The sequence below is a fragment of the Ranitomeya imitator genome, chromosome 5, assembly GCF_032444005.1.
Source record: "Ranitomeya imitator isolate aRanImi1 chromosome 5, aRanImi1.pri, whole genome shotgun sequence".
Lineage (NCBI taxonomy): Eukaryota > Metazoa > Chordata > Amphibia > Anura > Dendrobatidae > Ranitomeya > Ranitomeya imitator.
In genome coordinates this window covers 215,593,462-215,620,943 of record NC_091286.1, presented here as the reverse complement: position 1 = coordinate 215,620,943, position 27,482 = coordinate 215,593,462, and the positions used below count along the sequence as shown (strand labels likewise).

The window sequence follows — 27,482 nt, the reverse complement described above, 5'->3', positions numbered from 1 at the left end:
GTATAAGTGATTAGGCAACTTTATTCTTCGGGCCGGTGTAATTACAGCGATACCAGATTTATAGCGGGTTTTTATATTTGGCTGCTGTCACACAAAAATCGCTTTTTATTGAGAAAACTAGTTTTTGCGTGACCATATTTTGAGAGTTATAATTTTTTCATATATAGGCCAAGAGTCATGTGAGGGCTTGTTTTTGGCGGGACGAGCTGACGTTTCTATTAATACCATTTTCAGGCACATGACATTTTTTGATCGCCTTCTATTCTGATTTTTGGGAGACAGAATTAAAAACCAGCAATTCAGGAATAAAGGGGCGATATCTGAAAAACTGCAGATTTAAAAATAGAATCTATATTAATAATAATCTTTATTTTTATATAGCGCTAACATTCCGCAGCGCTTTACAGGTTGCACACATTATCATCACTGTCCCCCTTGGGGCTCACAATCTAAATTCCCTGTCAGTATGTCTTTGGAATGTGGTAGGAAACCGGAGTACCCGGAGGAAACCCACGCAAACACGGAGAGAACATACAAACTCTTTGCAGATGTTGTCCTTGGTGGGGTTTGAACCCAGGACTCCAGTGCTGCAAGGATGCTGTGCTAACCACTAAGCCACCGTGCGGTTTTGAACAGCTGACATGTGCCCGCAATAGGCGAGGGTGGAACTGTAACACCCCAGGTAACCAGTTGTTACAGAGGCATTGCTTTCCTCACAGGGTGAGCGATGTCATGCTTGGAGGGGAGGAAGGATCCCTTTATCAGATCACAGACATGCTCTTACTCCAGGCCAGAAGGGGGAGCTCTGATCCAGCTTGTGGGTGAGATATATAGATATACATTACAGACCAAAAGTTTGAACACACCTCTTAAATATTTTTCTGTATTTCCATGACTATGAAAATTGTACATTCACACTGAAGGCATCAAAACTATGAATTAACATGTGGAATTATATACGTAAAAAGTGTGAAACAACTGAAAATGTCTTCTATTCTAGGTTCTTCAAAGTAGCCACTTTTTGCTTCGTTGACTGCTTTGCACATTCTTGGCATTCTCTTGATGAGCTTCAAAAGGTAGTCACCGGAAATGGTTTTCACTTCACAGGTGTGCCCTGTCAGGTTTAATAAGTGGGATTTCTTGCCTTATAAATGGGATTGGGACCATCAGTTGTGTTGAGCAGAAGTCTGGTGGATACACAGCTGATAGTCCTACTGAATAGACTGTTAGAATTTGTATTATGGCAAGAAAAAAGCAGCTAAGTAAAGAAAAACGAGTGGCCATCATTACTTTAAGAAATGAAGGTCAGTCTGTCCGAAAAATTGGGAAAACTTTGAAAGTGTCCCCAAGTGCAGTTGCAAAAACCATCAAGCACTACAAAGAAACTGGCTCACATGAGGACCGCCCCAGGAAAGAAAGACAAAGTCACGTCTGCTTCTTAGGATAAATTTATCCGAGCTACCACCCTCAGAAATCGCAGGTTAACAGCAGCTCGCTCAGATTAGAGACCAGGTCAATGGCACACAGAGTTCTAGCAGCAGACACATCTCTACAACTGTTAAGAGGAGACTTTGTGCAGCAGGTCTTCATGGTAAAAAAGGAAACCACTAGGTTTGCTAGGAAACCACTGCTAAAGGACAGGCAACAAGCAGAAGAGACTTGTTTGGGCTAAAGAACACTAGGAATGGTCATTAGACTAGTGGAAATCTGTACTTTGGTCTGATGAGTCCAAATTTGAGATCGTTGGTTCCAACCACCGTGTCTTTGTGCGACGCAGAAAAGGTGAACGGATGGACTCTACATGCCTGGTTCCCACCGTGAAGCATGGAAGAGGAGGTGTGATGGTGTGGGGGTGCTTTGCTGGTGACATTGTTGGGGATTTATTCAAAATTGAAGGCATACTGAACCAGGATGGATACCACAGCATCTTGCAGTGGCATGCTATTCCATCCGGTTTGCGTTTAGTTGCACCATCATTTATTTTTCAACAGGACAAGGACCCCAAACACTCCTCCAGGCTGTGTAAGGGCTATTTGATCAAGAAGGAGAGTGATGGTGTGCTACGCCAGATGACCTGGCCTCCAGTCACCAGACCTGAACCCAATTGAGATGGTTCGGGGTGAGCTGGACTGCAGAGTGTAGGCAAAAGGGTAAACAAGTGGTAAGCATCTCTGGGAACTCCTTCAAGATTGTTGGAAGACGATTTCTGGTGACTACCTCTTGAAGCTCATCAAGAGAATGCCAAGAGTGTGCAAAGCAGTCATCAAAGCAAAAAGGTGGCTACTATGAAGAACCTAGAATATAAGACACACTTTCAGTTGTTTCACACTGTAAGTGTATAATTCCACATGTGTTAATTCATAGTTTTGATGCCTTCAGCGTGAATTTACAATTTTCATAGTCATGAAAATACAAAAAAACATTTAAATGAGGTGCGTCCAAACACATATTTATATATATATATATATATATATATATATATATATATATATATATATATATATATATATATATATATATATATATATATATATATATATATATATATATATATCTCACATACATACATACATACATACACACACACACTAGATGGTGGCCCGATTCTAACTCACCGGGTATTCAACATTATGCATGTCCACGTATTATAATGCCCAGCCACGTAGTACAGTTATATGGAAAAAGTTTGGGCACCCCTATTAATCTTAAGCTTAATGTTTTATAAAAATTGTTTGTTTTTTTTTTGCAACAACTATTTCAGTTTCATATATCTAATAACTGTTGGACACAGTAATGTTTCTGCCTTGAAATGAGGTTTATTGTACTAACAGAAAATGTGCAATCTGCATTCAAACAAAATTTGACAGGTGCATAAGTATGAGCACCCCACCAGCAAAGTGACATTGATTTTTAGTAGATCCTCCTTTTGCAAAAATAACAGTCTCTAGTCGCTTCCTGTAGCTTTTAATGAGTTCCTGGATGAAGGTATTTTTGACCATTCCTCTTTACAAAACAATTCCAGTTCAGTTAAGTTTGATGGTCGCCGAGCATGGACAGCCCGCTTCAAATGATCCCACAGATGTTCAATGATATTCAGGTCTGGGGACTGGGATGGCCATTCCAGAACAGTGTAATTGTTCCTCTGCATGAATGCCTGAGTAGATTTGGAGCGGTGTTTTGGATCATTGTCTGGCTGAAAGATCCATCCCCTGAGTAACTTCAACTTTGTCACTGATTCATGAACATTATTGTCAAGAATCTGCTGATACTGAGAGGAATCCATGCGTCCCTCAACTTTAACAAGATTCCCGGTGCCGGCATTGGCCACACAGCCCCAAAGCATGATGGAACCTCCACCAAATTTTACAAGTGTTTTCTTGGAATGCTGTGTTATTTGGCCGCTATGCATAAAGCCTTTTTGTATGACCAAACAACTCAATCTTGGTTTCATCAGTCCGCAGGACCTTCTTCCAAAAAGAAATTGGCTTCTCCAAATGTGCTTTTGCATACCTCAGCCGACTCTGTTTGTGGCGTGCTTGCAGAAACGGCTTCTTTCGCATCACTCTCCCATAAAGCTTCTCCTTGTGCAAAGTGCGTTGTATAGTTGACCGATGCACAGTGACACCATCTGCAGCAAGTTGATGCTGCAGCTCTCTGGAGGTGGTCTGAGGATTGTCCTTGACTGATCTCACCATTCTTCTTCTCTGCCTTTCTGATGTTTTTCTTGGCCTGCCACTTCTGGCCTTAACAAGAACTGTACCTGTGTAATTCCATTTCCTTACTATGTTCCTCACAGTGGAAATTGACAGGTTAAATCTCTGAGACAGCTTTTTGTATCCTTCCCCTGAACAACTATGTTGAATAATCTTTGTTTTCAGATCATTAGACAGTTGTTTTGAGGAGCCCATGATGCCACTCTTCAGAGGAGATTCAAACAGGAGAACAACTTGCAAGTGGCCACTTTAACTAGCTTTTCTCATGATTGCATACACCTGGCTATGAAGTTCAAAGCTCAAGGAGGTTAGAAAACCAAAAACGTGCTTTAGTAAGTCAGTAAAAAGTAGGTATGAGTATTTAAAACAAGAAAATGATAAGGGTGCCCATACTTACGCACCTGTCCCAGAACTATTTCGCTGTTTTCCGGGGCATAGTGCGCCGACGAATGCGCACTAATGCTTTTCGGCTTTGCCCGCAGTTGGGCAAAGCATACTGCGCGTGCGCAAGGCAAGATTGCCTTGTGCAGGCGTGTACTACGGAGGACAGAGAATGAACTTCAATCAAATATTGCGGCCAGCGTGCAGCCAGCGGGTAAGGAAAGGGTGAATCAAACACCCGAAAACTCCGCCCATATGACCGAAAACCGGTCCAGCCAAATTCAGGTGACAGGTTCCCTTTAAGTCTGCTTGAGCTAGTGGCTCATATGGTTCCTTAGAGTTTATTCAAGACCAGGTTTAGATCCCAGGGAGGCACTGAACTGCGAATTGTAGTCTCTGAATGACCATAACAAACCTCACTATCCATGGATGGGAGTCTAGCTGGAAGCCATAGAAGGAAATGAGGGCTGAGATCTGTACCTTCAATGTACTAGGCCTTATTCCTTTATCAAAGCCTGACTAGAGAAAGTCTAGAATTTTTGGAATATCTGGACCCTGAGAGACCGATACAGGAGCTGTACTCTGGGAACAGAACTTCTTCCATATTTTCCTGTATATTGCATAAGTTACAGGTTTTCTACTGTTCTGGATAGTGGCAATGACCGGCTCCAAGAGGCCTTTTAATCTTAGGATCTCTTTTTCAGGATCCATGCTGTTAATTGTAGTAGACCCGGGTTTTGATGAACTAAGGGGCCCTGAGAAAAGGTCTGTCCTGCTGGTAGATGGATTGGATCCTCCAAGGACATCCATTTCAGTAGAGGAAACCAGCTCCTTTTGGGCCAGTATGGGACTATCAAGATTACTGATGTCTGGCTCTCCTGGATCTTTCTCAATACCCTCGGTATTAAAGCCAACGGAGGAAAGGCGTATGCCAATTTCATGTCCCAATTTTGAGCCAGTGCGTCTATTCCTGACGGTCTGTCTCCTGGATTCAGCGAAAAGAACCTTTGTGTTTTTGTATTCTTCCTTGAGGTGAACAGATCCACTTCCGGGAAACCCCAACGTTGGGTTAGTTGGAGGAAGATTTCCTTGTTTAAGGACAACTCTGTGGGGCATAATTTCTGTCTGCTCAAAGTCGGCTACCTGGTTTTCGGCGCCTTTTAGGTGAGCTGCCGTTATTGATTTGACTGTATGTTCTGCCCAGGAGAATATTGTATCTGACAGGTTCTGTAAGTGACGATGTTTTGGACCTCGTTGGTGAATTAGAAAGGCTACAGTCGTTGAATGGTCTGAAAAGACACGGATATGTTGGTCTTTTAATTTTCCCTGGAATGTCCTTAAGGCTTCCCAGACTGCCATGAGTTCCCTGTCATTTAAAGACCTATTTTGTACTGATGCAGGCCAAGTCCCCTGAGAGTAGTCCTCTTCTATGTGGGCTCCGCAGGCGCTGAGGCTTGCATCCGTAGTGATGCTTATACACAGATGTTCTCCAAGGCCTTCCTTTCTCAAGATTTTTTGTTATGGTCCACCATGACAGTGAACTTTTTGCATCTAGGGATAGGCGCACTTTGTTGTCCAGGGTTACATCTCTGCCGTCCCAAAGTAAGAGAATTTCTTGCTGCAGGGGTCTTGAGTGATATTGACTCCACTGAACGCTGGAAATGAATGATGTCATTAAGCCTAGTACCCGCATGGCCTTTCTTATGGATGTCTGCTTTTGTAATGTTAGGATTTCTTTTTTGAATGATTCCTGATTGTGATGCGGGAGGTATGTATGTTCCTGAACTGAGTCTAGCATTACTCCGAGAAATAATTTCCTTGTTTCGGGTTTGAGGTTTGATTTTTTTAGGTTTATTAGCCATCCTAGGCTTTTTAGGAGTGACATCGTTGTTGTTAAGTTCTGTTCCATTTGTTGCGCGGAGTCTGCTGTAAGTAGGATGTCGTCCAGATAAGGGACGATGAGGATCCCTTTTTCCCTTAAGAAGGCCATCACCTCTGGCATGAGTTTGGTGAATATTCTGGGAGCAGACGAGAGGCCGAATGGCAGGCACGTGAACTGATAATGTAGAATGTGATCTCGGTCTTTTATAGCGAATCTGAGATACTGTTGGTGTGAGGCAGAGATGGGAACCTGGTAGTAGGCACTTTTTAGGTCTAATGTGCTCATTACTGATCCCTTCTGGATTAGAGGTATTACAGCTTTGAGGGATTTCATCTTTAACGGTTTGTAAGTTACTGATAGCTTTAAAGGTTTCAGGTATTCTCCGCTTGGTTTCTTTATGGAGAACAGACTTGAATAGTGTCCTTTGAACCTCTAAGAATGGGGTACCGGAATGATGGCTTTTATTTGGATAAGTTCCTGAATATCCTTTAGAAGTCTCTGATGAACCGATAATGACTGGGTTTGAGTTAGACAAAATCATTTGGGAGGTGTTTGGCTGAATTCTATTCTGTACCCCGTTCTATCAAAATGAAGATCCATGAGTTTTGAGTGATGTTCTTCCAACCCTGTAGGAAGTACTGAAGCCTTCCACCCACTGACTTGGCGTCATTGTTGGTTCTTGACTTCTGATCCTGAAAGGTACCCCTGCCTCTAACCCCTTTCGGGTAGCTCCATCTTCCACCTTTCCCTTTATAGTCTTGTCTGGGATGGGACCAAGTCCTACGAAAGGACGGTGTATTCTTTGGTTTTTCTTCAGGAAAGCCCTTCTTATCTGCTTCTTTTTCAAGCAATTCGTCCAATACTGGACCGAAGACATGAAGGCCAGAGAAGGGTATTGAACATAGTTTGTTTTTTGACTGCGTATCACCCAACCATGATCTGAGCCATAGAGCTCTTCTTGATGCGTTAGATAACGCGTTGTTTCTTGCAGCGAATCGAACGGATTCTGCCGAAGCATCGGCCATGAAGTCTGTCGCCATCTACAGGAGTGGTAAAGACTTCATGATTTCATCTCTGGGAGTCTTAGTATTAATCTGGGTTTCTAATTTTTCTACCCACAGAGACATTGACCTGGCAACTGAGGTGGCTGCAATATTTGTCTTCATGATGGCAGCAGAAGCTTCCCAGGCCTTTTTGGGGACATGTTCAGATCTTTTGTCCATAGGGTGTTTGAGACCCGAGGATTCCTCAAATGGAAGACCTTGGCTACAGGTATATCCATTTTAGGTACAGATTCCCAAACTTTGGTCTCATCTGGATCAAAAGGTAGACGGTATCTAAAATCTCTTGGGACTACTTGTTTCTTTCCTACATCACCCCATTCTTCCAAGATCATCTCTTGTATATGGCGATTCACAGGAAACACTCTGTTCCTGCGAGCTCTGAGCCCGCCAAACATCTCATCTTGGACCGTAAGGGGTTCTGTGGCCTCTTCTGCCTTCATGGTATTTCTAACGGCCTGCAGTAGTGTGTCCGAGTGCTCAGAAGAGAATAGATATTTTTCTCTTTCTTTCTTCTGGGAGGATATTTAAAGAGCATTCGCCCTCCATGGAGTCAGATATGGAGTAAGCTGAAAGCTCACCCTCTTCTGAACTAAGATCCTATTCCCACCTAGGTTTCTTAGGGCGGGGGGATTCGACTGGCATTAGTGCCGATACTGTGGACTGTACTTGCTCTCTGATCATAGTTTTGACACTGTTCAGAAAGTAAGTCTGTTCCTCTTTAAGCAGTCCTGCCATACAGCCATCACACACTTTCTTCGAATGCCCTTCTGAAAGTCTATTAGAAAATAGAGGGCATTTATTCGTCTTGCGATTTGGGACTGTCGCTGGACATTTGGGTGCCTCTTTATCGTGAAATATAGATACGGAAACTGCCCTATAGCTTGTGTGTGACTGGTAATGTGAGGAAATCCCCTTATAACTTAGGCTAAGTTCTCATTGCATTAGGGCAATCCGTTTAGCGCTAAGCACTAGCGGATTGCGCTAACGCAATGTCTTTTTAGGGGTCGTGTTAAACGTCTCCGCTAGCGCAGATCTCCGATCTGCGAGAGCGGGGAACGGACCTCGGGCGCGCCACGGACGCTGCAAGCAGCGTCCGAGGCGCGCCAAAAAAGAACGGCACATTGCTAGCGCGTGCCGAAAATGGCACACGCTAGCGATGCGCTTTAACACTGCTGGCAATGGGAGCGCTAACGGACGCGTTGCACGGCGTTAATTTCACCGTGCAACGCTGTCCATTAGCGCTCACCCTAAAACGCAATGAGAACCTAGCCTTACCTTTGCACCTTCCATCTCTCTAGGACTAGTGTGCTGTCAGATGTTTGAGGTTAAATAGGTTATCTTACCTGTCTTCAAATCATCTGACTCGTCCTCCTTCCACGCTCAGCTACAGGCGATCTCTTCTGATGACTGTGGGGTTCCTGGAACGCCCACTAATCCATGGGCGGGAATCCTATCCCCCGGGCTGCACACCACAGCCAGAGGCTGTGTTCCTTTCGGCGTCCCCGTCAATAACCATGAGGTCTGCCCGGGAACATCACCGGAAGTCAGAGCAACCGCTCAGTGCTGCGGCGCACTCGATGGCGCGGCGCGCCCCCCCGATGATGCGGCACGCACGGAGACACGACCCGCAAGAAGACGCGCCGCGCTCAATGGCGTGCTTAGGTCCGATCACCGCCGGCATGGATCGGGTACAGCTGGAGGCGCAGAGCCCTCTGGAGAGGGCTGCGCCGAAGACGGGAGCACAAAGCTCAGCCCGCGCTGAGGGACCTCCCTCGGTGTCAGCGCGATCCTGCATAGTCAGCCTGCGTTAACAAGCCCCCGCTGTTCAGAGCCCTCAGGAGAGGGATGAAGCCGCTCTGGGAGCCCTGCTCAAATCGGCTATTAGAATCTTCGGCATGGTAAGCCGCGCCAACGCTCCTCTGCGTCTGTCCCTGATAGGGACAGGAAAAACACTGAGGGGTGGAGGGGCTGTTTAACCTCTTCTGTGTTTCCTGTCCCTATCAAGGATAAGAAGGACAACCTCCTGGTGGTGCTGTCAGGAGGGACGTCCTGGAAAATAAAGTTATGGCTCTGGGAAGGAGGGGAGCGAAAAACAAAACAAAAATACCCAGGGTCATGAAGGGGTTAAAACACATAAATCAAAAGCTTTCCATCAAAGACTTATTGTTTAATACAGAAACATATCAATCACCACATGAAGCCGTCTCCCATTTTGTTTTTCTCTGTGCTGCAGCATTTGAGAAAATATGACAAAATAACATTGAAAGCTTTGGATTGGCTAAGGTAATGGATTGGCTCCTCAGTTTCATTCAAACTCTGTAGTACTTGTACTGCCTTTAAAAAGGAGTAATCTACCAATTAAAGTAGTTAAATTAGGTATTGTTTCTGTTTCAATTAAAGTTTAAAGAACCAACCTGCTGCATGCACCGGGAAACGACAACTTCAGGCACCTCTGGGAATTTCTGCCGCAGGTCATTTAAAACCTGAAAGTCCACTTGCGAGCTTCCTTGGGCCATTCGTGTATTGCCTGTGCAGAACTGTTCTTTACAGTACAGTTCTAGGCCTTGATGGAACCCAACCTCATCTCTTTGTAAGCATTTTCTGCAAGTAAATAAAGTAAAATGCAGTTGAAAATGCGGAAGATACACGCCTTACACTAATGTATCATTAGCACACAAAAGGGAGCTTTTCTGATAAAATGTAAAGATAGGACCTAGGATGGTGTGTAAATAAGATATTTACAATACTTTCTACACATGAATTCATCACTGTTAACGTTACCATTTTGTAAATTTAACCTACTTCTAAATCAAGGAGTACTTCAGGTGCAAGATCAATGCAATAGTTAACCGTTTACAAAACTGAATGCACGCACAATCTTTGTAGCTGCTGGAGGGATTTTCTGTCAATACCTGTTTAATTTGCATTGACTGTATGTGCCTTGGAGGGAAACTTAAGGTACCGTCACATTTAGCGACGCTGCAGCAATCTAGACAACGATCCCGATCGCTGCAGCGTCGCTGTGTGGTCGCTGGAGAGCTGTCACACAGACAGCTCTCCAGCCACCAACTATGCGAAGTCCCATGGTAACCAGGGTAAACATCGGGTTACTAAGAGCAGGGCCGCGCTTAGTAACCCGATGTTTACCCTGGTTACCAGCGTAAACGTAAAAAAAAAAAACAAACACTACATACTTACATTCCAGTGTCTATCCTCCGGCGCTCTGCTTCTCTGCACTGTGTAAGCGCCGGCCGGAAAGCACAGCGGTGATGTCACCGCTGTGCTTTACGGCCGGCGCTAGTGCAGAGAAGCAGAGCGCCGGAGGACAGACACCGGAATGTAAGTATGTAGTGTTTGTTTTTTTTTTACGTTAACGCTGGTAACCAGGGTAAACATCGGGTTACTAAGCGCGGCCCTGCGCTTAGTAACCCGATGATTACCCTGGTTACCAGTGAAGACATCGCTGAATCGGAGTCACACACGCCGATTCAGCGATGTCTGTGGGAGATCCAGCGACGAAATAAAGTTCTGGCCTTTCTGCTCCGACCAACAATGTCACAGCAGGATCCAGATCACTGCTGTGTGTCAAACACAACGATATCGCTAGCCAGGACGCTGCAACGTCACGGATCGCTAGCGATATCGTTGTTAAGTTGGCCAGTGTGAAGGTACCTTTATTTTCTTTCTTCAGATCCAGTTCTTTCTGGTGGATTGCAGAATCTGACTACAGTAAAGCCCTGGACTCAGTCTGTTTGGTGTGATATTTGGCAGCACTGTAATATAGGTCATCTACAAATATCCATCGATCGGATATATGCAAGCTTTTTTCTTGTTCGAGTGATTGCCGGACTGTTCAATAATCAGGAACACTCGTTTCCTGATAACTGGCTTCTCTAAATAGAGAAGGCCATTATAAAACCTGACAGATTTGTAGATTAGAAGTACCGTATTTTTCGGACTATAAGATGCACCGGACCATAAGACGCACCCCAAATTTGGGGTGAAAATTGCAGAAAAAAAAGATTTTTTATAAGATGGGGGTCCTTCTTATTGTCCGAATTTACAGTATCTTACCTGAGGGCTGGCGGTGGCAGAGCAGGGTCACAGGAGGCAAGGTGTCGGCAGAGGTGGGGTGGTGCTGGGATCAGGAGGTGCTGGGATCAGGAGGTGCTGGGATCAGGAGGTGCAGTGAGAGGTATGGCGTGAGAGGGGTCCCAGGCTTACCGTGCAGGCAATGCAGGCTTACCGTGGCGGCAGAGGTGCGGTGGCAGAGGAGGCGCAGTAAGCGGGGTCCCTTTCCCCGGTATGGTGATGCATCAGCCCGGTAAGCAGCAGAGCCGGGTGAATCCTGTTGTTATCGGTGGGCGCGGCCATCTTCCTGAGGCCGCGCGTGTGCAGATGAAGCGCTCTGCTTCCCGGGGCTTCAGGAAAATGGCCGCGGGAGGCCGCGCGTGCGCAGATGGAGATCGCGGTGGCCATTTTCCTGAAGCCCCGGGAAGCAGAGCGCTCCATCTGCGCACGCGCGGCCTCAGGAAAATGGCCGCCACCACCGATCACAGGATTCACCCGGCTCTGCTGCATACCGGGCTGCTGCATCACCTCACCGGAGAAAGGGACCCCGCTTACTGCGCTTCCTCTGCCGCCACACCTCTACCGCCACGGTAAGCCTGCATTGCGACTATTAGACGCACCCCCCCATTTTCCCCCCTTTTTTGGGGGGGAAAAAGTGCGTCTTGTAGTCCGAAAAATACGGTACTTTCAGCAACAAAAATATGTACGAAAACACAAGTTAGATGGATATAAAATGCCTATTCAACCATATAGGAAAAAGCTTGCTGGGAATTTAGAGCATCCTGGGAATTTCCAAATTCATTGTAAGGAAAACTATTTTTTAGGAGAAGGCTAAATGAAATATACCTGTACACAATACTTTTTTATGTGATCAAAGTCTTTTCACAATTGTTTTTGAGAGTGCAGTGAAATTAGCTCAAGATTATGTAGCAGGGTTGATAAAACACCCTGATCTAACACCTTCACCCTTTTTTCTACATCGTGAGTACACTACAAGGCTCTAATCTACACATTCAGCAATACAACAGAGAACAAAATTGATAAAACCGCAACCTCCCACCAAACACTTTCGCACATCACACCACAGACCAGATAGAATAGCAATATACAAGATATTCGGTTATTAACACAAGCCGTGAAAGTGTGGTGTGTAAAAGCATATACCACTGATCAGTCATAAACCACCAGCCTAAGGCTTCGTTCACACTTCCATTGGTCATCCTGTATCAGAGTGCAGTGAACCGACGTATCGACAGATGTTGGAAAATTAGAGGAAAACGTGTGCAACGCCTCCAGTGTTATGACGGATGCGTCGCATGAGTCCCGGGCTGAATTTACAGGTATAAATATCGAGAGAGAGATAGAGATCGAGAGAGAGATCAAGAGAGGGAGAGATAGAGAGAGACAGATCGCGAGAGAGATCGATCGAGAGAGACAGAGTCCTGGCATGCTCAGATGTAAAAACTGTATCGGTCACTGGATTCCTGCATTTCACAGTGTGCGCAGGATCCAGTGTCCATAGGCTCCCATTCTGTGGAACGACGTATGCCGCAGGAGGCGTCGGGGAACGCTTTTCCACTGCAGACAAAAAAACGTTCCTTTGAACTTTTTTTTTTCAAAAGATGGTCCGTCAAATTCCGCAGGATCCAGTGCACGATGGACGAAACGTGTGGCCATCCGTCTTGATACGTCGCTAAAAAAGTCTATGAGAAAATGCAGGATCCTGCTGATTTTTGCAGGATCCTGTTTTCTCAAAAAACGACGTATCTTGACAGGGCTACAAAGACGGAAGTGTGAAAGAGGCCTACAGGGTGCCATTCTGCCACAAATACAGCTCTAGCCTGTCCAAGGACAGACTCCACAAAATGTGAGGGAACTTTGTGGTATCTGACGCCAAGACATTAGCAGCAGATGCTGGCTATAGATATGGAAAGCATAACAAACATCAGCATTAAAAGGGTTATCCCACAAAGTACACTTAAAAAAAACAAGATACACAGCCAATATATATATAGTAAGTATGTAATGTTTATTGACAAAATACTTACCGTATATACTAGAGTATAAGCCGACCCCCCTAATTTTGCCACAAAAAAAATGGGAAAACTGAATGACTCGAGTATAAGCCTAGGGTGGAAAATACAGCAGCTACCGGTAAATGTCAAAAGTAAAAATAGATACCAATAAAAGTAACATTAATTGAGACATCAGTAGGTTAAGTGTTTCTGAATATCCATATTGAATCAGGAGCCCCATATAATGCTCCATACAGTTCATGATGGCCCCATAAGATGCTCCATATTAAAATATGTCCCATATAATCCTGCATAAAGGTTAATAATGGCCCCATAAGATGCTCCATACAGATATTTGCCCCATATAGTGCTGCACAAACGTTATGGCCCCATACAGACACTTGCTCCATATAGTGCTGCACAAACGTTATGGCCTTATACAGACACTGGCCCCATATAGTGCTGCACAAACGTTATGGCCCCATATAATGCTGCACAAACGTTATGGCCCCATATAATGCTGCACAAACGTTATGGCTCCATACAGACACTGGCCCCATATAGAGCTGCACAAACGTTATGGCCCCATATAGTGCTGCACAAACGTTATGGCCCGATACAGACACTGGCCCCATATAGTGCTGCACAAACGTTATGGCCCCATACAGACACTGGCCCTATATAGTGCTGCACAAACGTTATGGCCCCATATAGTGCTGCACAAACGTTATGGCCCCATACAGACACTGGCCCTATATAGTGCTGCACAAACGTTATGGCCCCATATAGTGCTGCACAAACGTTATGGCCCGATACAGACACTGGCCCCATATAGTGCTGCACAAACGTTATGGCCCCATACAGACACTGGCCCTATATAGTGCTGCACAAACGTTATGGCCCCATACAGACACTGGCCCCATATAGTGCTGCACAAACGTTATGGCCCCATACAGACACTGGCCCTATATAGTGCTGCACAAACGTTATGGCCCCATATAGTGCTGCACAAACGTTATGGCCCGATACAGACACTGGCCCCATATAGTGCTGCACAAACGTTATGGCCCCATACAGACACTGGCCCTATATAGTGCTGCACAAACGTTATGGCCCCATACAGACACTGGCCCCATATAGTGCTGCACAAACGTTATGGCCCCATACACACACTGGCCCTATATAGTGCTGCACAAACGTTATGGCCCCAGACACTGGCCCCATATAGTGCTGCACAAACGTTATGGCCCCATACAGACACTTGCCCCATATAGTGCTGCACAAACGTTATGGCCCCATACAGACACTGGCCCCATATAGTGCTGCACAAACATTATGGCCCCATACAGACACTTGCCCCATATAGTGCTGCACAAACGTTATGGCCCCATACAGTGCTGCACAAACGTTATGGCCCCATACAGACACTGGCCCCATATAGTGCTGCACAAACGTTATGGCCCCATACAGACACTTGCTCCATATAGTGCTGCACAAACGTTATGGCCCCATACACACACTGGCCCCATATAGTGCTGCACAAACGTTATGGCCCCATAAGATGCTCCATACAGACACTTGCCCCATACAGTGCTGCACAAACGTTATGGCCCCATACAGACACTGGCCTCATATAGTGCTGCACAAACGTTATGGCCCCATACAGACACTGGCCCCATGTAGTGCTGCACAAACGTTATGGCCCCATACAGACACTGGCCCCATATAGTGCTGCACAAACGTTATGGCCCCATACAGACACTTGCTCCATATAGTGCTGCACAAACGTTATGGCCCCATACACACACTGGCCCCATATAGTGCTGCACAAACGTTATGGCCCCATACAGACACTGGCCCCATGTAGTGCTGCACAAACGTTATGGCCCCATACAGACACTTGCCCCATATAGTGCTGCACAAACATTATGGCCCCATACAGACACTGGCCCCATACAGTGCTGCACAAACGTTATGGCCCCATAGATGCTCCATACAGACACTTGCCCCATATAATGCTGCACAAACGTTATGGCCCCATAAGATGCTCCATACAGACACTTGCCCCATTTGCTGTTGCTGCAATAAAAAAAAACAAAAACAAAAAAAAAAAAATCACATACTTACCTCTCCGTCGCTCAGGCCCCCGGCACTTTCAATATTTACCTGTTCCTCGTTCCGGCGCCGCTCCATCTTCCGAGTCTTCTGCACTGACATTCAGGCAGAGGGCGCACACTAACCACGTCACCGCGCCCTCTGACCTGAACGTCACTGCAGAAGATGCTGAAGACGAAGCAGCGCCGGAACGGGGAGCAGGTGAATATTGCGCAGTGCTCCCCTCCCCATTATAGTCACCTGCTCCTGGTGCGGTGCAGTCCCTGCTTTCCTGCAGCTTCTTCCTGTATTGAGCGGTCACCGTTACCGCTCATTACAGTAAGGCTTGCTTCACATTGCGTTAGCGGGTATCCGCTAACGGAATCCGTTACATAGCGCCACTAACAAAATGTAATGGATCCGTTAGCGCACCCATTGACCGCAATGTATGTAACGCATCCCTAACGCATGCCATTTTTGGCATGCGTTAGCGATGTTCCGTTATTTTGTGACAGACCTTGAACGCTGTCTGCAGCGTTTTTGGGTCCATTCTCACTAGCAAAGATCGGGCATCTGCGCTAGCGCGATCGCTAAACGTGATCCTTTTTGGACATTGCGTTAATGCAGTCCGTTGGCGTATGCGCTAAACGGACTGCACTAACGCAATGTGAACCTAGCCTAATGAATATGCGGCTTCACCCCTATGGGAGGTGGAGCCGCATATTCATGACTGTAATGAGCAGTACCATGTGACCGCTCAGTACAGGAAGAAGCTGGGGCGCTGGGAAGACAGGGACCTGCAGGGACCGCACCAGGAGCAGGTGAGTATAACTAGACAGCCCCCCCCAGCTCCCCCTCCCCTGCCGACCCCTGGGTATGACTCAAGTATAAGCTGAGAGGGGGACTTTCAGACCAAAAAAGTGGGCTGAAAATCTCTGCTTATACTCGAGTATATATGGTAATTCATAAGTAAAAAAGGAAAAGCCACCAGGTGGCGAAAGAGTACAGGGCACCATCAAGAGGTATGAATAAATTAATGTATCTTTTAGTGGATACATAGCATTTGCATTGACTTGTGTTTTTGTACATTTTAAGTAATAGAGCTTAGATTAATAAGTTCCACAATTCGGTGTGTTAAAAAAAAAAAAAAGTTCCTGTGCTGAGATAATCTTATAAATGTGCCCCTGCTGTGTACTGTGTAATGGCCTTGTCTGACCTTACAGGAACATGGTCTGATCATACCACAGCTCGTGGGCAGGGAGGACACAAAAGAGGTTACAGATAGGACAGCATGGGATCACAGCTGATTATTTCTGTGAGGTAAAACATTGTTTAAAACAGGCAGGGAAATATTTTACACACAATCAGCTGTGATCCGATGCTGTAATGTCTGTATCCTCTTTTGCTTCCTCCCCTGCCCAGGAGAGGTGTATGATCAGACTATGCCCCTGTACGGTCAGACACGGCCATTACACAGTACACAGCAGGGGAACATTTATAAGATTATCTCAGCACAGGAACATGTTATTTTAAATACACCCAATTGTGGCATTTATTTTTATTTTAAGAGCTGTTGATTAAAATATACTTTTGTACGTGGCACAAGCCCTTTAACCCCTTCACCCCCAAAACTTTTCACCTTCATGACTGGGCCAAATTTTATAATTCTGATGAGTATCACTATGTGGTAACAACTCTGGAACGCTCCAACGGATCCTACCGATTCTTAGACTATTTTTTTCTAGATACATTGTACATTATGATAGTGGTAACATTTTTTCAGTATGACTTGCCCTTATTTGGAAAATAAAAAAATTTGGCAAACATTTTTCAATCTTCTAATTTTTATGCCCTTAAATCAGAGATATATCACACAAAATGGTTACCGTAAGTAACATTTCCGACATGTCTCCTTTACATCAGCACAAATTTTTGAAAATGTATTTTTGTTATGAAGTTACAAGGGTTAAACTTAAAAGCTGACCAGCCACTTCTCATTTTTCCAACAAAATTAGCAAACCATATATATAAATATTTTTTTTTTTTAAAGGAACCATGTCACATTTGAAGTGACTTTGAGGGGTCTATATGACAGAAAATACCCAAAAGTGACACCATTCTAAAAACTGTGCTCAAAACCACATTCAAGAAGTTTATTAACCCTTCAGGTGCTTCAGGGGAATGTTTGGAATGTGCAAGGAAAAAGTGAACATTTAACTTTGTAAAAATATTTTTACTTTAGACTTAAACTATGACACCAAAATTACTCCCACAATTACAGCTGAATGTAGAAATACCCCAAATGTGGCTGAACAGTACGGCAATACTTGGGAGGGACAAAGCACTATTGGCAAATAGCGCTCAGTCCTTCCCGAGTCTCAACGTATGGCTAAGCAGTACTGTTATACAGGAGGCATCCTGGAACACAGATTTTTCTATAATAGTTTGCGGACTCAATGTACAGAGCCCCTAATTGCTAGAAGAGCAAAATCCCAACTTTGGTGGCCCCATTTTGGAAATTATACCCCTTTGGGAATTTATCTACAGATGTCTTGACTATTATGACTCAATGGGTGAAAACTACAAACTTTCACAGTAGTGACCAGTACATTGTAATGCCCAGGTCAAGCACCTGTAAATTAGGCAAGCTCTCATAGCCACAGAAATGCCAAACATGTTGACACTACCTGCGGTTTAGGCACATTGGGGCTCATGGAGGTGGGGGGGGGGGGGGGGGGGAAGGCATTTGGAAGCAGATAATTTGCTGAATAACTTTTTGGAGGGTGAGGAGCCAATGTGCTATCAGTAACGTGGAAGCTCCCGATATTTCCGTTTAAGGGAACCTGTCACCCCCAAAATGGAAGTTGAGCTAAGCCCACCGGCATCAGGGGCTTATCTACAGCATTCTGGAATAAATAGGCCCCCGATGTAACCTGAAAGATGAGAAAAAGAGTTTATATTATACTCACCCAGGGGCGGTCCCGCTGCAGTCCGATGGGCGTCGTGGTCCGGTGCAGGGCCTCCCATCTTCATAGGATGATGTCCTCTTCTTGTCTTCACGCTGCGGCTCTGGCGCAGGCGTACTAAGGTTGCCCTGTTGAGGGTAGAGCAAAATACTGCAGTGTGCAGGCGCTGGGCCTCTCTGGACCTTTCCGGCACCTGCGCACTGCAGTACTTTGCTCTGCCCTCAACAGAGCAGACAAAGTACGCCTGCGCCGGAGCTGCGGCGTGAAGACAAGAAGAGGACATCATCGTAAGAAGACAGGAGGCCCCAGACCGCGACCAGAATGCTGTAGATAAGCCCCTGATGCCGGTGGGCTTAGCTCACCTTCCATTTTGGGGGTGACCGGTTCCCTTTAACCAGGAACTTAGTGACGCAATTCAGATGAAACCTCGAGGGATAAATTTACTATAACGCGGCAGCAGAGTTACTCTGGACTCCCAACTGGCCTCTGTTCGGCATTGTCCTTTTCCACCCCAGAGGTGCACAAAACTGTGGCCGATGGCACTTATGCAAGCCTAAAAAGACGAACACTGCTGGATCACATGTCAGAAAGCATTCTAAGTGCCTCCATCTGCCTCATTATAGAGAATCTCCCCTGGGGATTCCATCGGAATCACATTTCAGAGACTTACATGGAAACCCCGATGTAAACACTCAATGTAGAGTGCAGGATAAATGTAAGCCGATCCTTACTGTGATCATTGGGAGGCAGAATGAAAAAAAAAATTAAATCAACAGCAGGTAAAGAATGGATTTATTTTTTACGTGGTTCCTCATGCGGTATAAATAATTGAACAACTTTATTCTTTGGGTCTATGCAATTACAGCAATTTATAAATCAGGTTTTTGGGTTTGGCTGCTGTCACACTAAAAATAAAAATAAAAAAAAAAAAACTATTTTTTTTTCTTGCATCACCATATCTTGAGAGATCAAATTTTTCCAAATTTCTGCTGACAGTCATGTTATAGCTTGTTTTTTTGCGGGATGATTTGATGTTTTTATTGGTACCATTTATATATTTTTTGTTAACCCCTTCCCGACCTGTGACACAGCGTATGCGTCATGAAAGTCGGTGCCAATCCGACCTGTGACGCATATGCTGTGTCACAGAAAGATCGCGTCCCTGCAGGCCGGGTGAAAGGGTTAACTCCCATTTCACCCGATCTGCAGAGACAGGGGGAGTGGTAGTTTAGCCCAGGGGGGGTGGCTTCACCCCCCCCATCCCCGTGGCTACGATCGCTCCGATTGGCAGTTTCACTTTCAACAGCTAATCAGAGCGATTTGTAATATTTCACCTAAAAAACTGGTGAAATATTACAATCCAGCCATGGCCGATGCTGCAATATCATCGGCCATGGCTGGAAACACTTATGTGCCCCCACCCCACCGATCGCCCCCCGATCTGTGGTCCGCTCCCCTCCGTCCTGTGCTCCGCTCCCCCGTCCTCCTGTCCGCTCCCCCCGTGCTCCAATCACACCCCCCGTGCTCCAATCACCCCCCCCCCCCGCACAGCGATCCCCCCCCGTGCTCCGATCCACTCCCCTGCACAGCGATCCCCCACCCCGTGCTCCAATCCACCCCCCCGTGTTACGATCCACCCCCCCATGCTCCGATCCACCCCCCCGTGCTCCGACGCCCCCCCGTGCCCTGATCTCCCCCCCCCCCCCCCCTTATACTTACCTCCCGGGATCCGTCCGTCTTTTTTCCTGGGCGCCGCCATCTTCCAAAATGGCGGGCGCATGTGCAGTGCGCCCGCCAAATCAGCAGGCTGGCAGATTCGTTCCAAAGTGAGTTTTGATCACTGAGATATAACCTATCTCAGTGATCAAAATAAAAAAAAAAATAGTAAATGACCCCCCCCCCCCCCCCTTTGTCACCCCCATAGGTAGGGACAATAAAAAAATAAAGAATTTTTTTTTTTTTTTACACTAAGGTTAGAATAGGGGTAGGGTTAGGGCTAGGGTTAGGGCTAGGGTTAGGGGTAGGGTTTCGGTATGTGCACACGTATTCTGTTCCTCTGCGGATTTTTCCGCTGTGGATTAGATAAATCCGCAGTGCTAAACCGCTGTGGATTTATCGCGGATTTACCGCGGTTTTTCTGCGCATTTCACTGCGGTTTTACAACTGCGATTTTCTATTGGAGCAGTTGTAACACCGTTGCGGAATCCGCAGAAAGAAGTGACATGCTGTGGAATGTAAACCGCTGCATTTCCGTGCAGTTTTTCCGCAGCATGTGCACAGCGATTTTTGTTTCCCATAGGTTTACATTGAACTGTAAACTCATGGGAAACTGCTGCGGATCTGCAGCGTTTTCCGCAGCGTGTGCACATACCTTTAGAATTAGGCTATGTGCACACGGTGCGGATTTTGCTGCGGATCTGCAGCGGATTGGCCGCTGCGGATTCGCAGCAGTGTTCCATCAGGTTTGCAGTTCCATGTAAACATATGGAAAACCAAATCCGCTGTGCCCATGGTGCGGAAAATACAACGCGGAAATGCTGCGTTGTATTTTCCGCAGCATGTCAATTCTTTGTGCGGATTCCGCAGCGTTTTACACCTGTTCCTCAATAGGAATCCACAGGTGAAATCCGCACAAAAAACACTGGAAATCCACGGTAAATCCACAGGTAAAACGCAGTGCCCTTTACCCGCGGATTTTTCAAAAATGATGCTGAAAAATCTCACACGAATCCGCAACGTGGGCACATAGCCTTAGGGTTAGGGTTGGAATTAGGGTTGTGGTTAGGGGTGTGATTAGGGTTATGGCTACAGTTGGGATTAGGGTTAGGGGTGTGTTGGGGTTAGTGTTGGAGGTAGAATTGAGGGGTTTCCACTGTTTAGGCACATCAGGGGTCTCCAAACGCAACATGGCGCCACCATTGATTCCAGCCAATCTTGTATTCATAAAGTCAAATGGTGCTCCCTCACTTCCGAGCCCCGACGTGCGCCCAAACAGTGGTTTACCCCCACATATGGGGTACCAGCATACTCAGGACAAACTGCAAAACAATTACTGGGGTCCAATTTCTCCTGTTACCCTTGTGAAAATAAAAAAATGCTTGCTAAAACATCATTTTTGAGGACAGAAAAATTATTTTTTAATTTTCACGGCTCTGCGTTGTAAACGTCGGTGAAACACTTGGGAGTTCAAAGTGCTCACCACATATTTAGATAAGTTCCTTGCGGGGTCTAGTTTCTAAAATGGGGTCACTTATGGGGGGTTTCTACTGTTTAGGCACACCAGGGGCTCTGCAAACGCAACGTGACGTCCGCAGACCATCAAAGTCTGCATTTCAAAAGTCACTACTTCCCTTCTGAGCCCCGACGTGTGCCCAAACAGTGGTTTACCCCCACACATGGGGTATCAGCGTACTCAGGACAAACTGGACAACAACTTTTGTGGTCCAATTTCTCCTGTAACCCTTGGGAAAATAAATTCTGGGCTAAATAATTATTTTTGAGGAAAGAAAACGTATTTATCATTTTCACTGCTCTGCGTTATGAACTTCTGTGAAGCACTTGGGGGTTCAAAGTGCTCACCTCACATCTAGATAAGTTCCTTTCGGGGTCTAGTTTCCAAAATGGGGTCACTTGTGGGGGGTTTCTACTGTTTAGCCACATCAGGGGCTCTGCAAACGCAACGTGACGCCCGCAGAGCATTCCATCAAAGTCTGCATTTCAAAATGTCACTACTTCACTTCCGAGCCCCAGCATGTGCCTAAACAGTGGTTTACCCCCACATATGGAATATCAGCGTACTCAGGAGAAACTGGACAACAACTTTTGGGGTCAAATTTCTCCTGTTACCCTTGGGAAAATAAAAAATAGCGGGCTAAATATCATTTTTGAGAAAAGAATTTTTTTTTAAATTTTCATGGCTCTGCGTTATAAACTTCTGTGAAGCACTTGAGGGTTCAAAGTGCTCACCACACATCTAGATTAGTTCCTTTGGGGGTCTAGTTTCCAAAATGGGGTAATTTGTGGGGGATCTCCAATGTTTAGGCACACAGGGGCTCTCCAAACGCGACATGGAGTCCGCTAATGATTGGAGCTAATTTTCCATTTAAAAAGCCAAATGGCGTGCCTTCCCTTCTGAGCCCTGCCGTGCGCCCAAACAGTGGTTTACCCCCACATATGGGGTATCTGCGTACTCAGGACAAACTGGACAACAACATTTGTGGTCCAATTTCTCCTATTACCATTGGCAAAATAGGAAATTCCAGGCTAAAAAATCATTTTTGAGAAAAGAAAAATTATTTTTTATTTTCATGGCTCTGCATTATAAACTTCTGTGAAGCACCTGGGGGTTTAAAGTGCTCAGTATGCATCTAGATAAGTTCCTTGGGGGGTCTAGTTTCCAAAATGGGGTCACTTGTGGGGGAGCTCCAATGCATAGGCACACAGGGGCTCTCCAAACGCGACATGGTGTCCGCTAACAATTGGAGCTAATTTTCCATTCAAAAAGTCAAAAGGCACGCCTTCCCTTCCGAGCCCTGCCGTGTGCCCAAACAGTGGTTTACCCCCACATATGAGGTATCGGCGTACTCGGGAGAAATTGCTCAACAAATTTTAGGATCCATTTTATCCTATTGCCCATGTGAAAATAAAAAAATTGAGGCGAAAATAAATTTTTTGTGAAAAAAAGTACTTTTTCATTTTTACGGATCAATTTGTGAAGCACCTGGGGGTTTAAAGGGCTCATTATGCATGTAGATAAGTTCCTTGGGGCGTCTAGTTTCCAAAATGGGGTCACTTGTGGGGGAGCTCCAATTTTTAGGCACACGGGGGCTCTCCAAACGTGACATGGTGTCCGCTAAAGAGTGCAGCCAATTTTTCATTCAAAAAGTCAAATGGCGCTCCTTCCCTTCCAAGCCCTGCCGTGCGCCCAAACAGTGGTTTACCCCCACATATGAGTTATCAGCGTACTCAGGACAAATTGGATAACAACTTTCGTGGTTCAGTTTCTCCTTTTACCATTGGGAAAATAAAAAAATTGTTGCTGAAAAATCATTTTTGTGACTAAAAAGTTAAATGTTCATTTTTTCCTTCCATGTTGCTTCTGCTGCTGTGAAGCACCTGAAGGGTTAATAAACTTCTTGAATGTGGTTTTGTGCACCTTGAGGGGTGCAGTTTTTAGAATGGTGTCACTTTTGGGTATTTTCAGCCATATAGACCCCTCAAACTGACTTCAAATGTGAGGTGGTCCCTAAAAAAAATGGTTTTGTAAATTTCGTTGTAAAAATGAGAAATCGCTGGTCAAATTTTAACCCTTATAACTTCCTAGCAAAAAAAAATTTTGTTTCCAAAATTGTGCTGATGTAAAGTAGACGTGTGGGAAATGTTATTTATTAACTATTTTGTGTCACATAACTCTCTGGTTTAACAGAATAAAAATTCAAAATGTGAAAATTGTGAAATTTTCAAAATTTTCGCCAAATTTCCGTTTTTATCACAAATAAACACAGAATTTATTGACCTAAATTTACCACTAACATGAAGCCCAATATGTCACGAAAAAACAATCTCAGAACCGCTAGGATCCATTGAAGCGTTCCGGAGTTATTACCTCATAAAGGGACACTGGTCAGAATTGCAAAAAACGGCAAGGTCTTTAAGGTCAAAATAGGCTGGGTCATGAAGGGGTTAATCACAGTTTGAATGCTGCTGAAAGGCATCAATTCCTTGGTTATCTTTTTGTATCCCTTTCCTGTTTTATACTGTTCAACTATCTTTTCAGGTAGATCCGTTGACAATTCTTTTGCTTTCCTCATGACTCACAATCCAGAAACATCAGTGACTGGATGAAAGATGCAAGAGTCTGTCTGGATCCCAGAAACTCACTCAGCTTTTATGTACACACACTGATTACAAGCAAACAGGTCACAGGTGAGGAAGTTACCTTTAGTAGCCATTCAAACCCATTTGTGTTAACTTCTGTGCATGTTATCAGGCCAAAACCACCAGGGTATGTAAACTTTTGATCAGGGTCATTTGGATGTTTTGGGTTGTCATTATGATTTAAAAAGAGAAAACACAGTAGTTTGACAATAAATGGCTTCATCCAATCACTAACCATGAGTGGAGAAAAGGTTTTGGTGTTATTCATATTCTCTGAAAAAAAGCCAAGAAAGCAAAAATTCTGCCGGGGTATGTAAACTTTTGAGCTCAACTGTGTATGTCTTATAAAAGCTGCAAAGGAGCACAGAATGACCCATAAATTGCATAATGTGTAAAACATGACTGTTGTGCATGCTTTTAACTTGTATGCGAAAGGTCAAGAAGCACGGAGTGAGCTGAAGCACGGAGAGAGCTGTGGCAGGATAGCACAGTGTGGATAATAAAGGGAAGGGTGCCTATCAAACCCACATAAGGCCTTTGAAAAGGCAGGAAATAGGCTTGCAGAAGGAGAAAACAGGGAAGGAGGAGTGCTGTACTTCAAGATCACAATAAGGAGTAGTAAAATCACAAAGTGGCATTTAAGAACAGGAAGAGGGATACATGTGGTATTGCCCCATTCAGAAAAGTCCTATCAAAATATTAAAATTATTAACCCGATTGGTAAAACGGGAAAAAAAAAAAAAAAAAAAAAAACTTGAAAATTACCAATTTTTTTTGGTCACAGCAATTCTTAAAATAAAATAAAAACATCACATCAATCCCAAATTGGTAACAATAAAACCCTCATTTTACTAAAAAGAAGCTGTCACACTGCGCCATTAACGAAAAATAAAAAAATGTTACGAATACCTGAAACTGGCAAAACAACCCAATTTTTTTTCTATTTTGCAAACGTTAGATTTTTTTTTTCATCCTTAAAATAAATACTTCTTTGGTATTGCCATAACTGCAATAGGATTCTGCTCATCTGTACAATGTCATTTTTACCACAAAACGTACACCATAAAAACAAAATCGCAAAAAACCTATTTCAGAATTGTTCCCTCCCCACTTGGAAATGTGGTAAAATTAATAGTGTCATTTAAAAGTACAACGCATCCCCCAAAAAAACTAGGCCTCATCTACGTAGACGACAAAAAAAATTAAAATAAATAAAGCTGTTGCTCTGGGAAAAGAAAAAAAAAATGGAAACTGTGGTTAAAAGTTTTAGACAATGTGGATCTAGATATCCTAGTTTGCGGATTATAAGACACATTGGACCATAGGAAGCACCCCAAATTTGGGTAAGAAAAAAGGTTTAAAAAATATGATGGTGCATCTTATAGTCTGCCTTTACAGTCGCTTGCCGGTTTTGATTATGCAGTTTGAACCCCAATGTTCTCATGCAAATATCTGAGGCCTTCAGAGTAGATGTAGTTATTTATATTTAGAATAAATTACATATAGGTGGAACCAGTTTACTAATTATGTGAATTCTAGAGACAATTGGTCACAAAGGATTTTATTTAGGGGTATCAGACTACTGGGGACACGTCACTATTTTCAGATATATAAAATTTTAAAATATTTAGAAAATTATACATCATTTCCATTATATTAAACGCCAAGTATCAAGTATTTGTGAAGCGTATCACATAAAATCCAAATAAAATATATTTAAGATTGTGGGTGTAACGTGAAAAAATATATAAAAGTTCACACAGGGTATGAATACTTTTTCAAAGCATTGTATACAAATCTATAAACATCTACAAACTACTTTTACAGGGTTATTTATGTACATAAGCTTTGAAATACAGCCTTCTATATTTAAGCAACTCTAAATTTAGAAATGTTAAAGCGCTAAGACAAAACTGATGAAGTCTAGTTTCCAAAGAGCAGACATCACTTAAACAACTTTTAAAACAGCCCTACAATTGCAGAGATGTACAAGTAGTTTGGGAATGAAGCCAAGCGTATAACAAATGAGCATTTCACACCAACAATATCTAGGTTACAGGAGTTACCTCAAGTGCCCTTGTAGACTTTAGATCTGTGTCTTCACCGCATTTTCTGCAAGAAAAAAAAAAAAAAGGAAACCACAGATTAATAAAAACAACATATTGGAGGGAACAGGATTTCTTACATTAAAATTTAAAATGTTTTTTTGCTTATTGGAAATAAATATTCCCTACTCTTGCCGGTCAAGGGTCAGCTCTGCCATGATTACTGTCTACATGGACAAGGAGCTTACAGATAGGCTGCAATACTGTTGACATGACATCAACAATGCAGACAATCTAAATAGAGACCAGGATAGCAATGTAAAGCCAGCAGTGGACCCATGGATTTTTTTAAGCTATCGGAGCCTATGCAGGTTTTCTTAAAATGGAAACCCCTTTAATAACAGTATCATCCATACACAAGCACATGCATTTAACGTGCCTATAGAGACTATGGAGTTGGCTTGATATTTTCTGGAAGACAAAATGTTAGAGAGATTATCAAGAAAAAAAACAAAAACTTCACAGGGAGAGAATTGCTAGGCTCACTGGCTACATGGTTCTTTTGATTTATCTTGTACAGTATAAGGCCCATTGACAAGTCCGTGTCTCCAGTACATGGGGTGTTCCGTTTTCACACATACCGGAGACACTTACACACACCCATTATAATCTATAGGGCTGCGCACATTCCAGTTTGTTCACACAGACCGTGAGTAGATGTGTTCTTTTTTTTCCAAGTAGCAGTAGATGTCAATACGTGCTTAATACATAAAGTGCAACATCCGTGTACCATCTGTGTGATACGTACCAGAACAGAAGGCAAAATAGAAATGACAGATGTTTAGGTGGTAGATGTGCAAAAATAGAAAACGATGTGAGGCTAGATAGCTAACTAGATATCTGTGAGATATATAAATCAGTGCTTTGCGTATGTAGTTTACTGTACATATATTAAGCTAATAAATGCAAAAAAAAATTGACTAGGGGATCTCCTTTATGTTTGATAACCAGCAAAGGTAAAGCAGACAGCTGTAAGTCATCAGGTTAGGAAGGTCCCTGGTTATTGGGCCCTTCTCAGCCTCCCCAAAATTAGCGCATCCATTAGATGCTCCAATTCTGCACTCAACGAGACCCAGCAGCTCCGATTAGCCTTGTTGTCAGTACCGGGCAACTGTAAATAGCAAGAAATACATTTTTTGCTTTTCACATATGCCGGAGTCAGATTCAGGGAAAAATTAACTACACTGGAGATGTGTGGGAACATTTCTTGCTAATAAATTGTTGAATGAGGGACAGTATCTTGTGTTCATTTCCCTCTTTAGATGTTTTCAGGAATCCATTTCTGGACTGCATCGGATTCGATGGAATACGGCG

General features: G+C 44.2%; 1 protein-coding gene across 2 annotated transcripts in view; it reads right to left on the bottom strand.

Annotated features, from left to right (window-relative positions):
* The window catches only part of TAB2 (TGF-beta activated kinase 1 (MAP3K7) binding protein 2), a 107,502-nt gene that overhangs the window by 40,243 nt on the left and 39,777 nt on the right, over positions 1-27,482 (bottom strand). For both annotated transcript variants that reach the window (XM_069725891.1, XM_069725892.1), the window contains exons 2-3: positions 26,130-26,175; positions 9,455-9,641 (exon numbers count right to left, since the gene is read on the bottom strand). In XM_069725891.1, coding sequence (XP_069581992.1) covers positions 9,455-9,556 — 102 coding nt within the window. In that variant the 5' untranslated portion in view covers positions 9,557-9,641; positions 26,130-26,175. The remainder of the gene's footprint in view (positions 1-9,454; positions 9,642-26,129; positions 26,176-27,482) is intronic.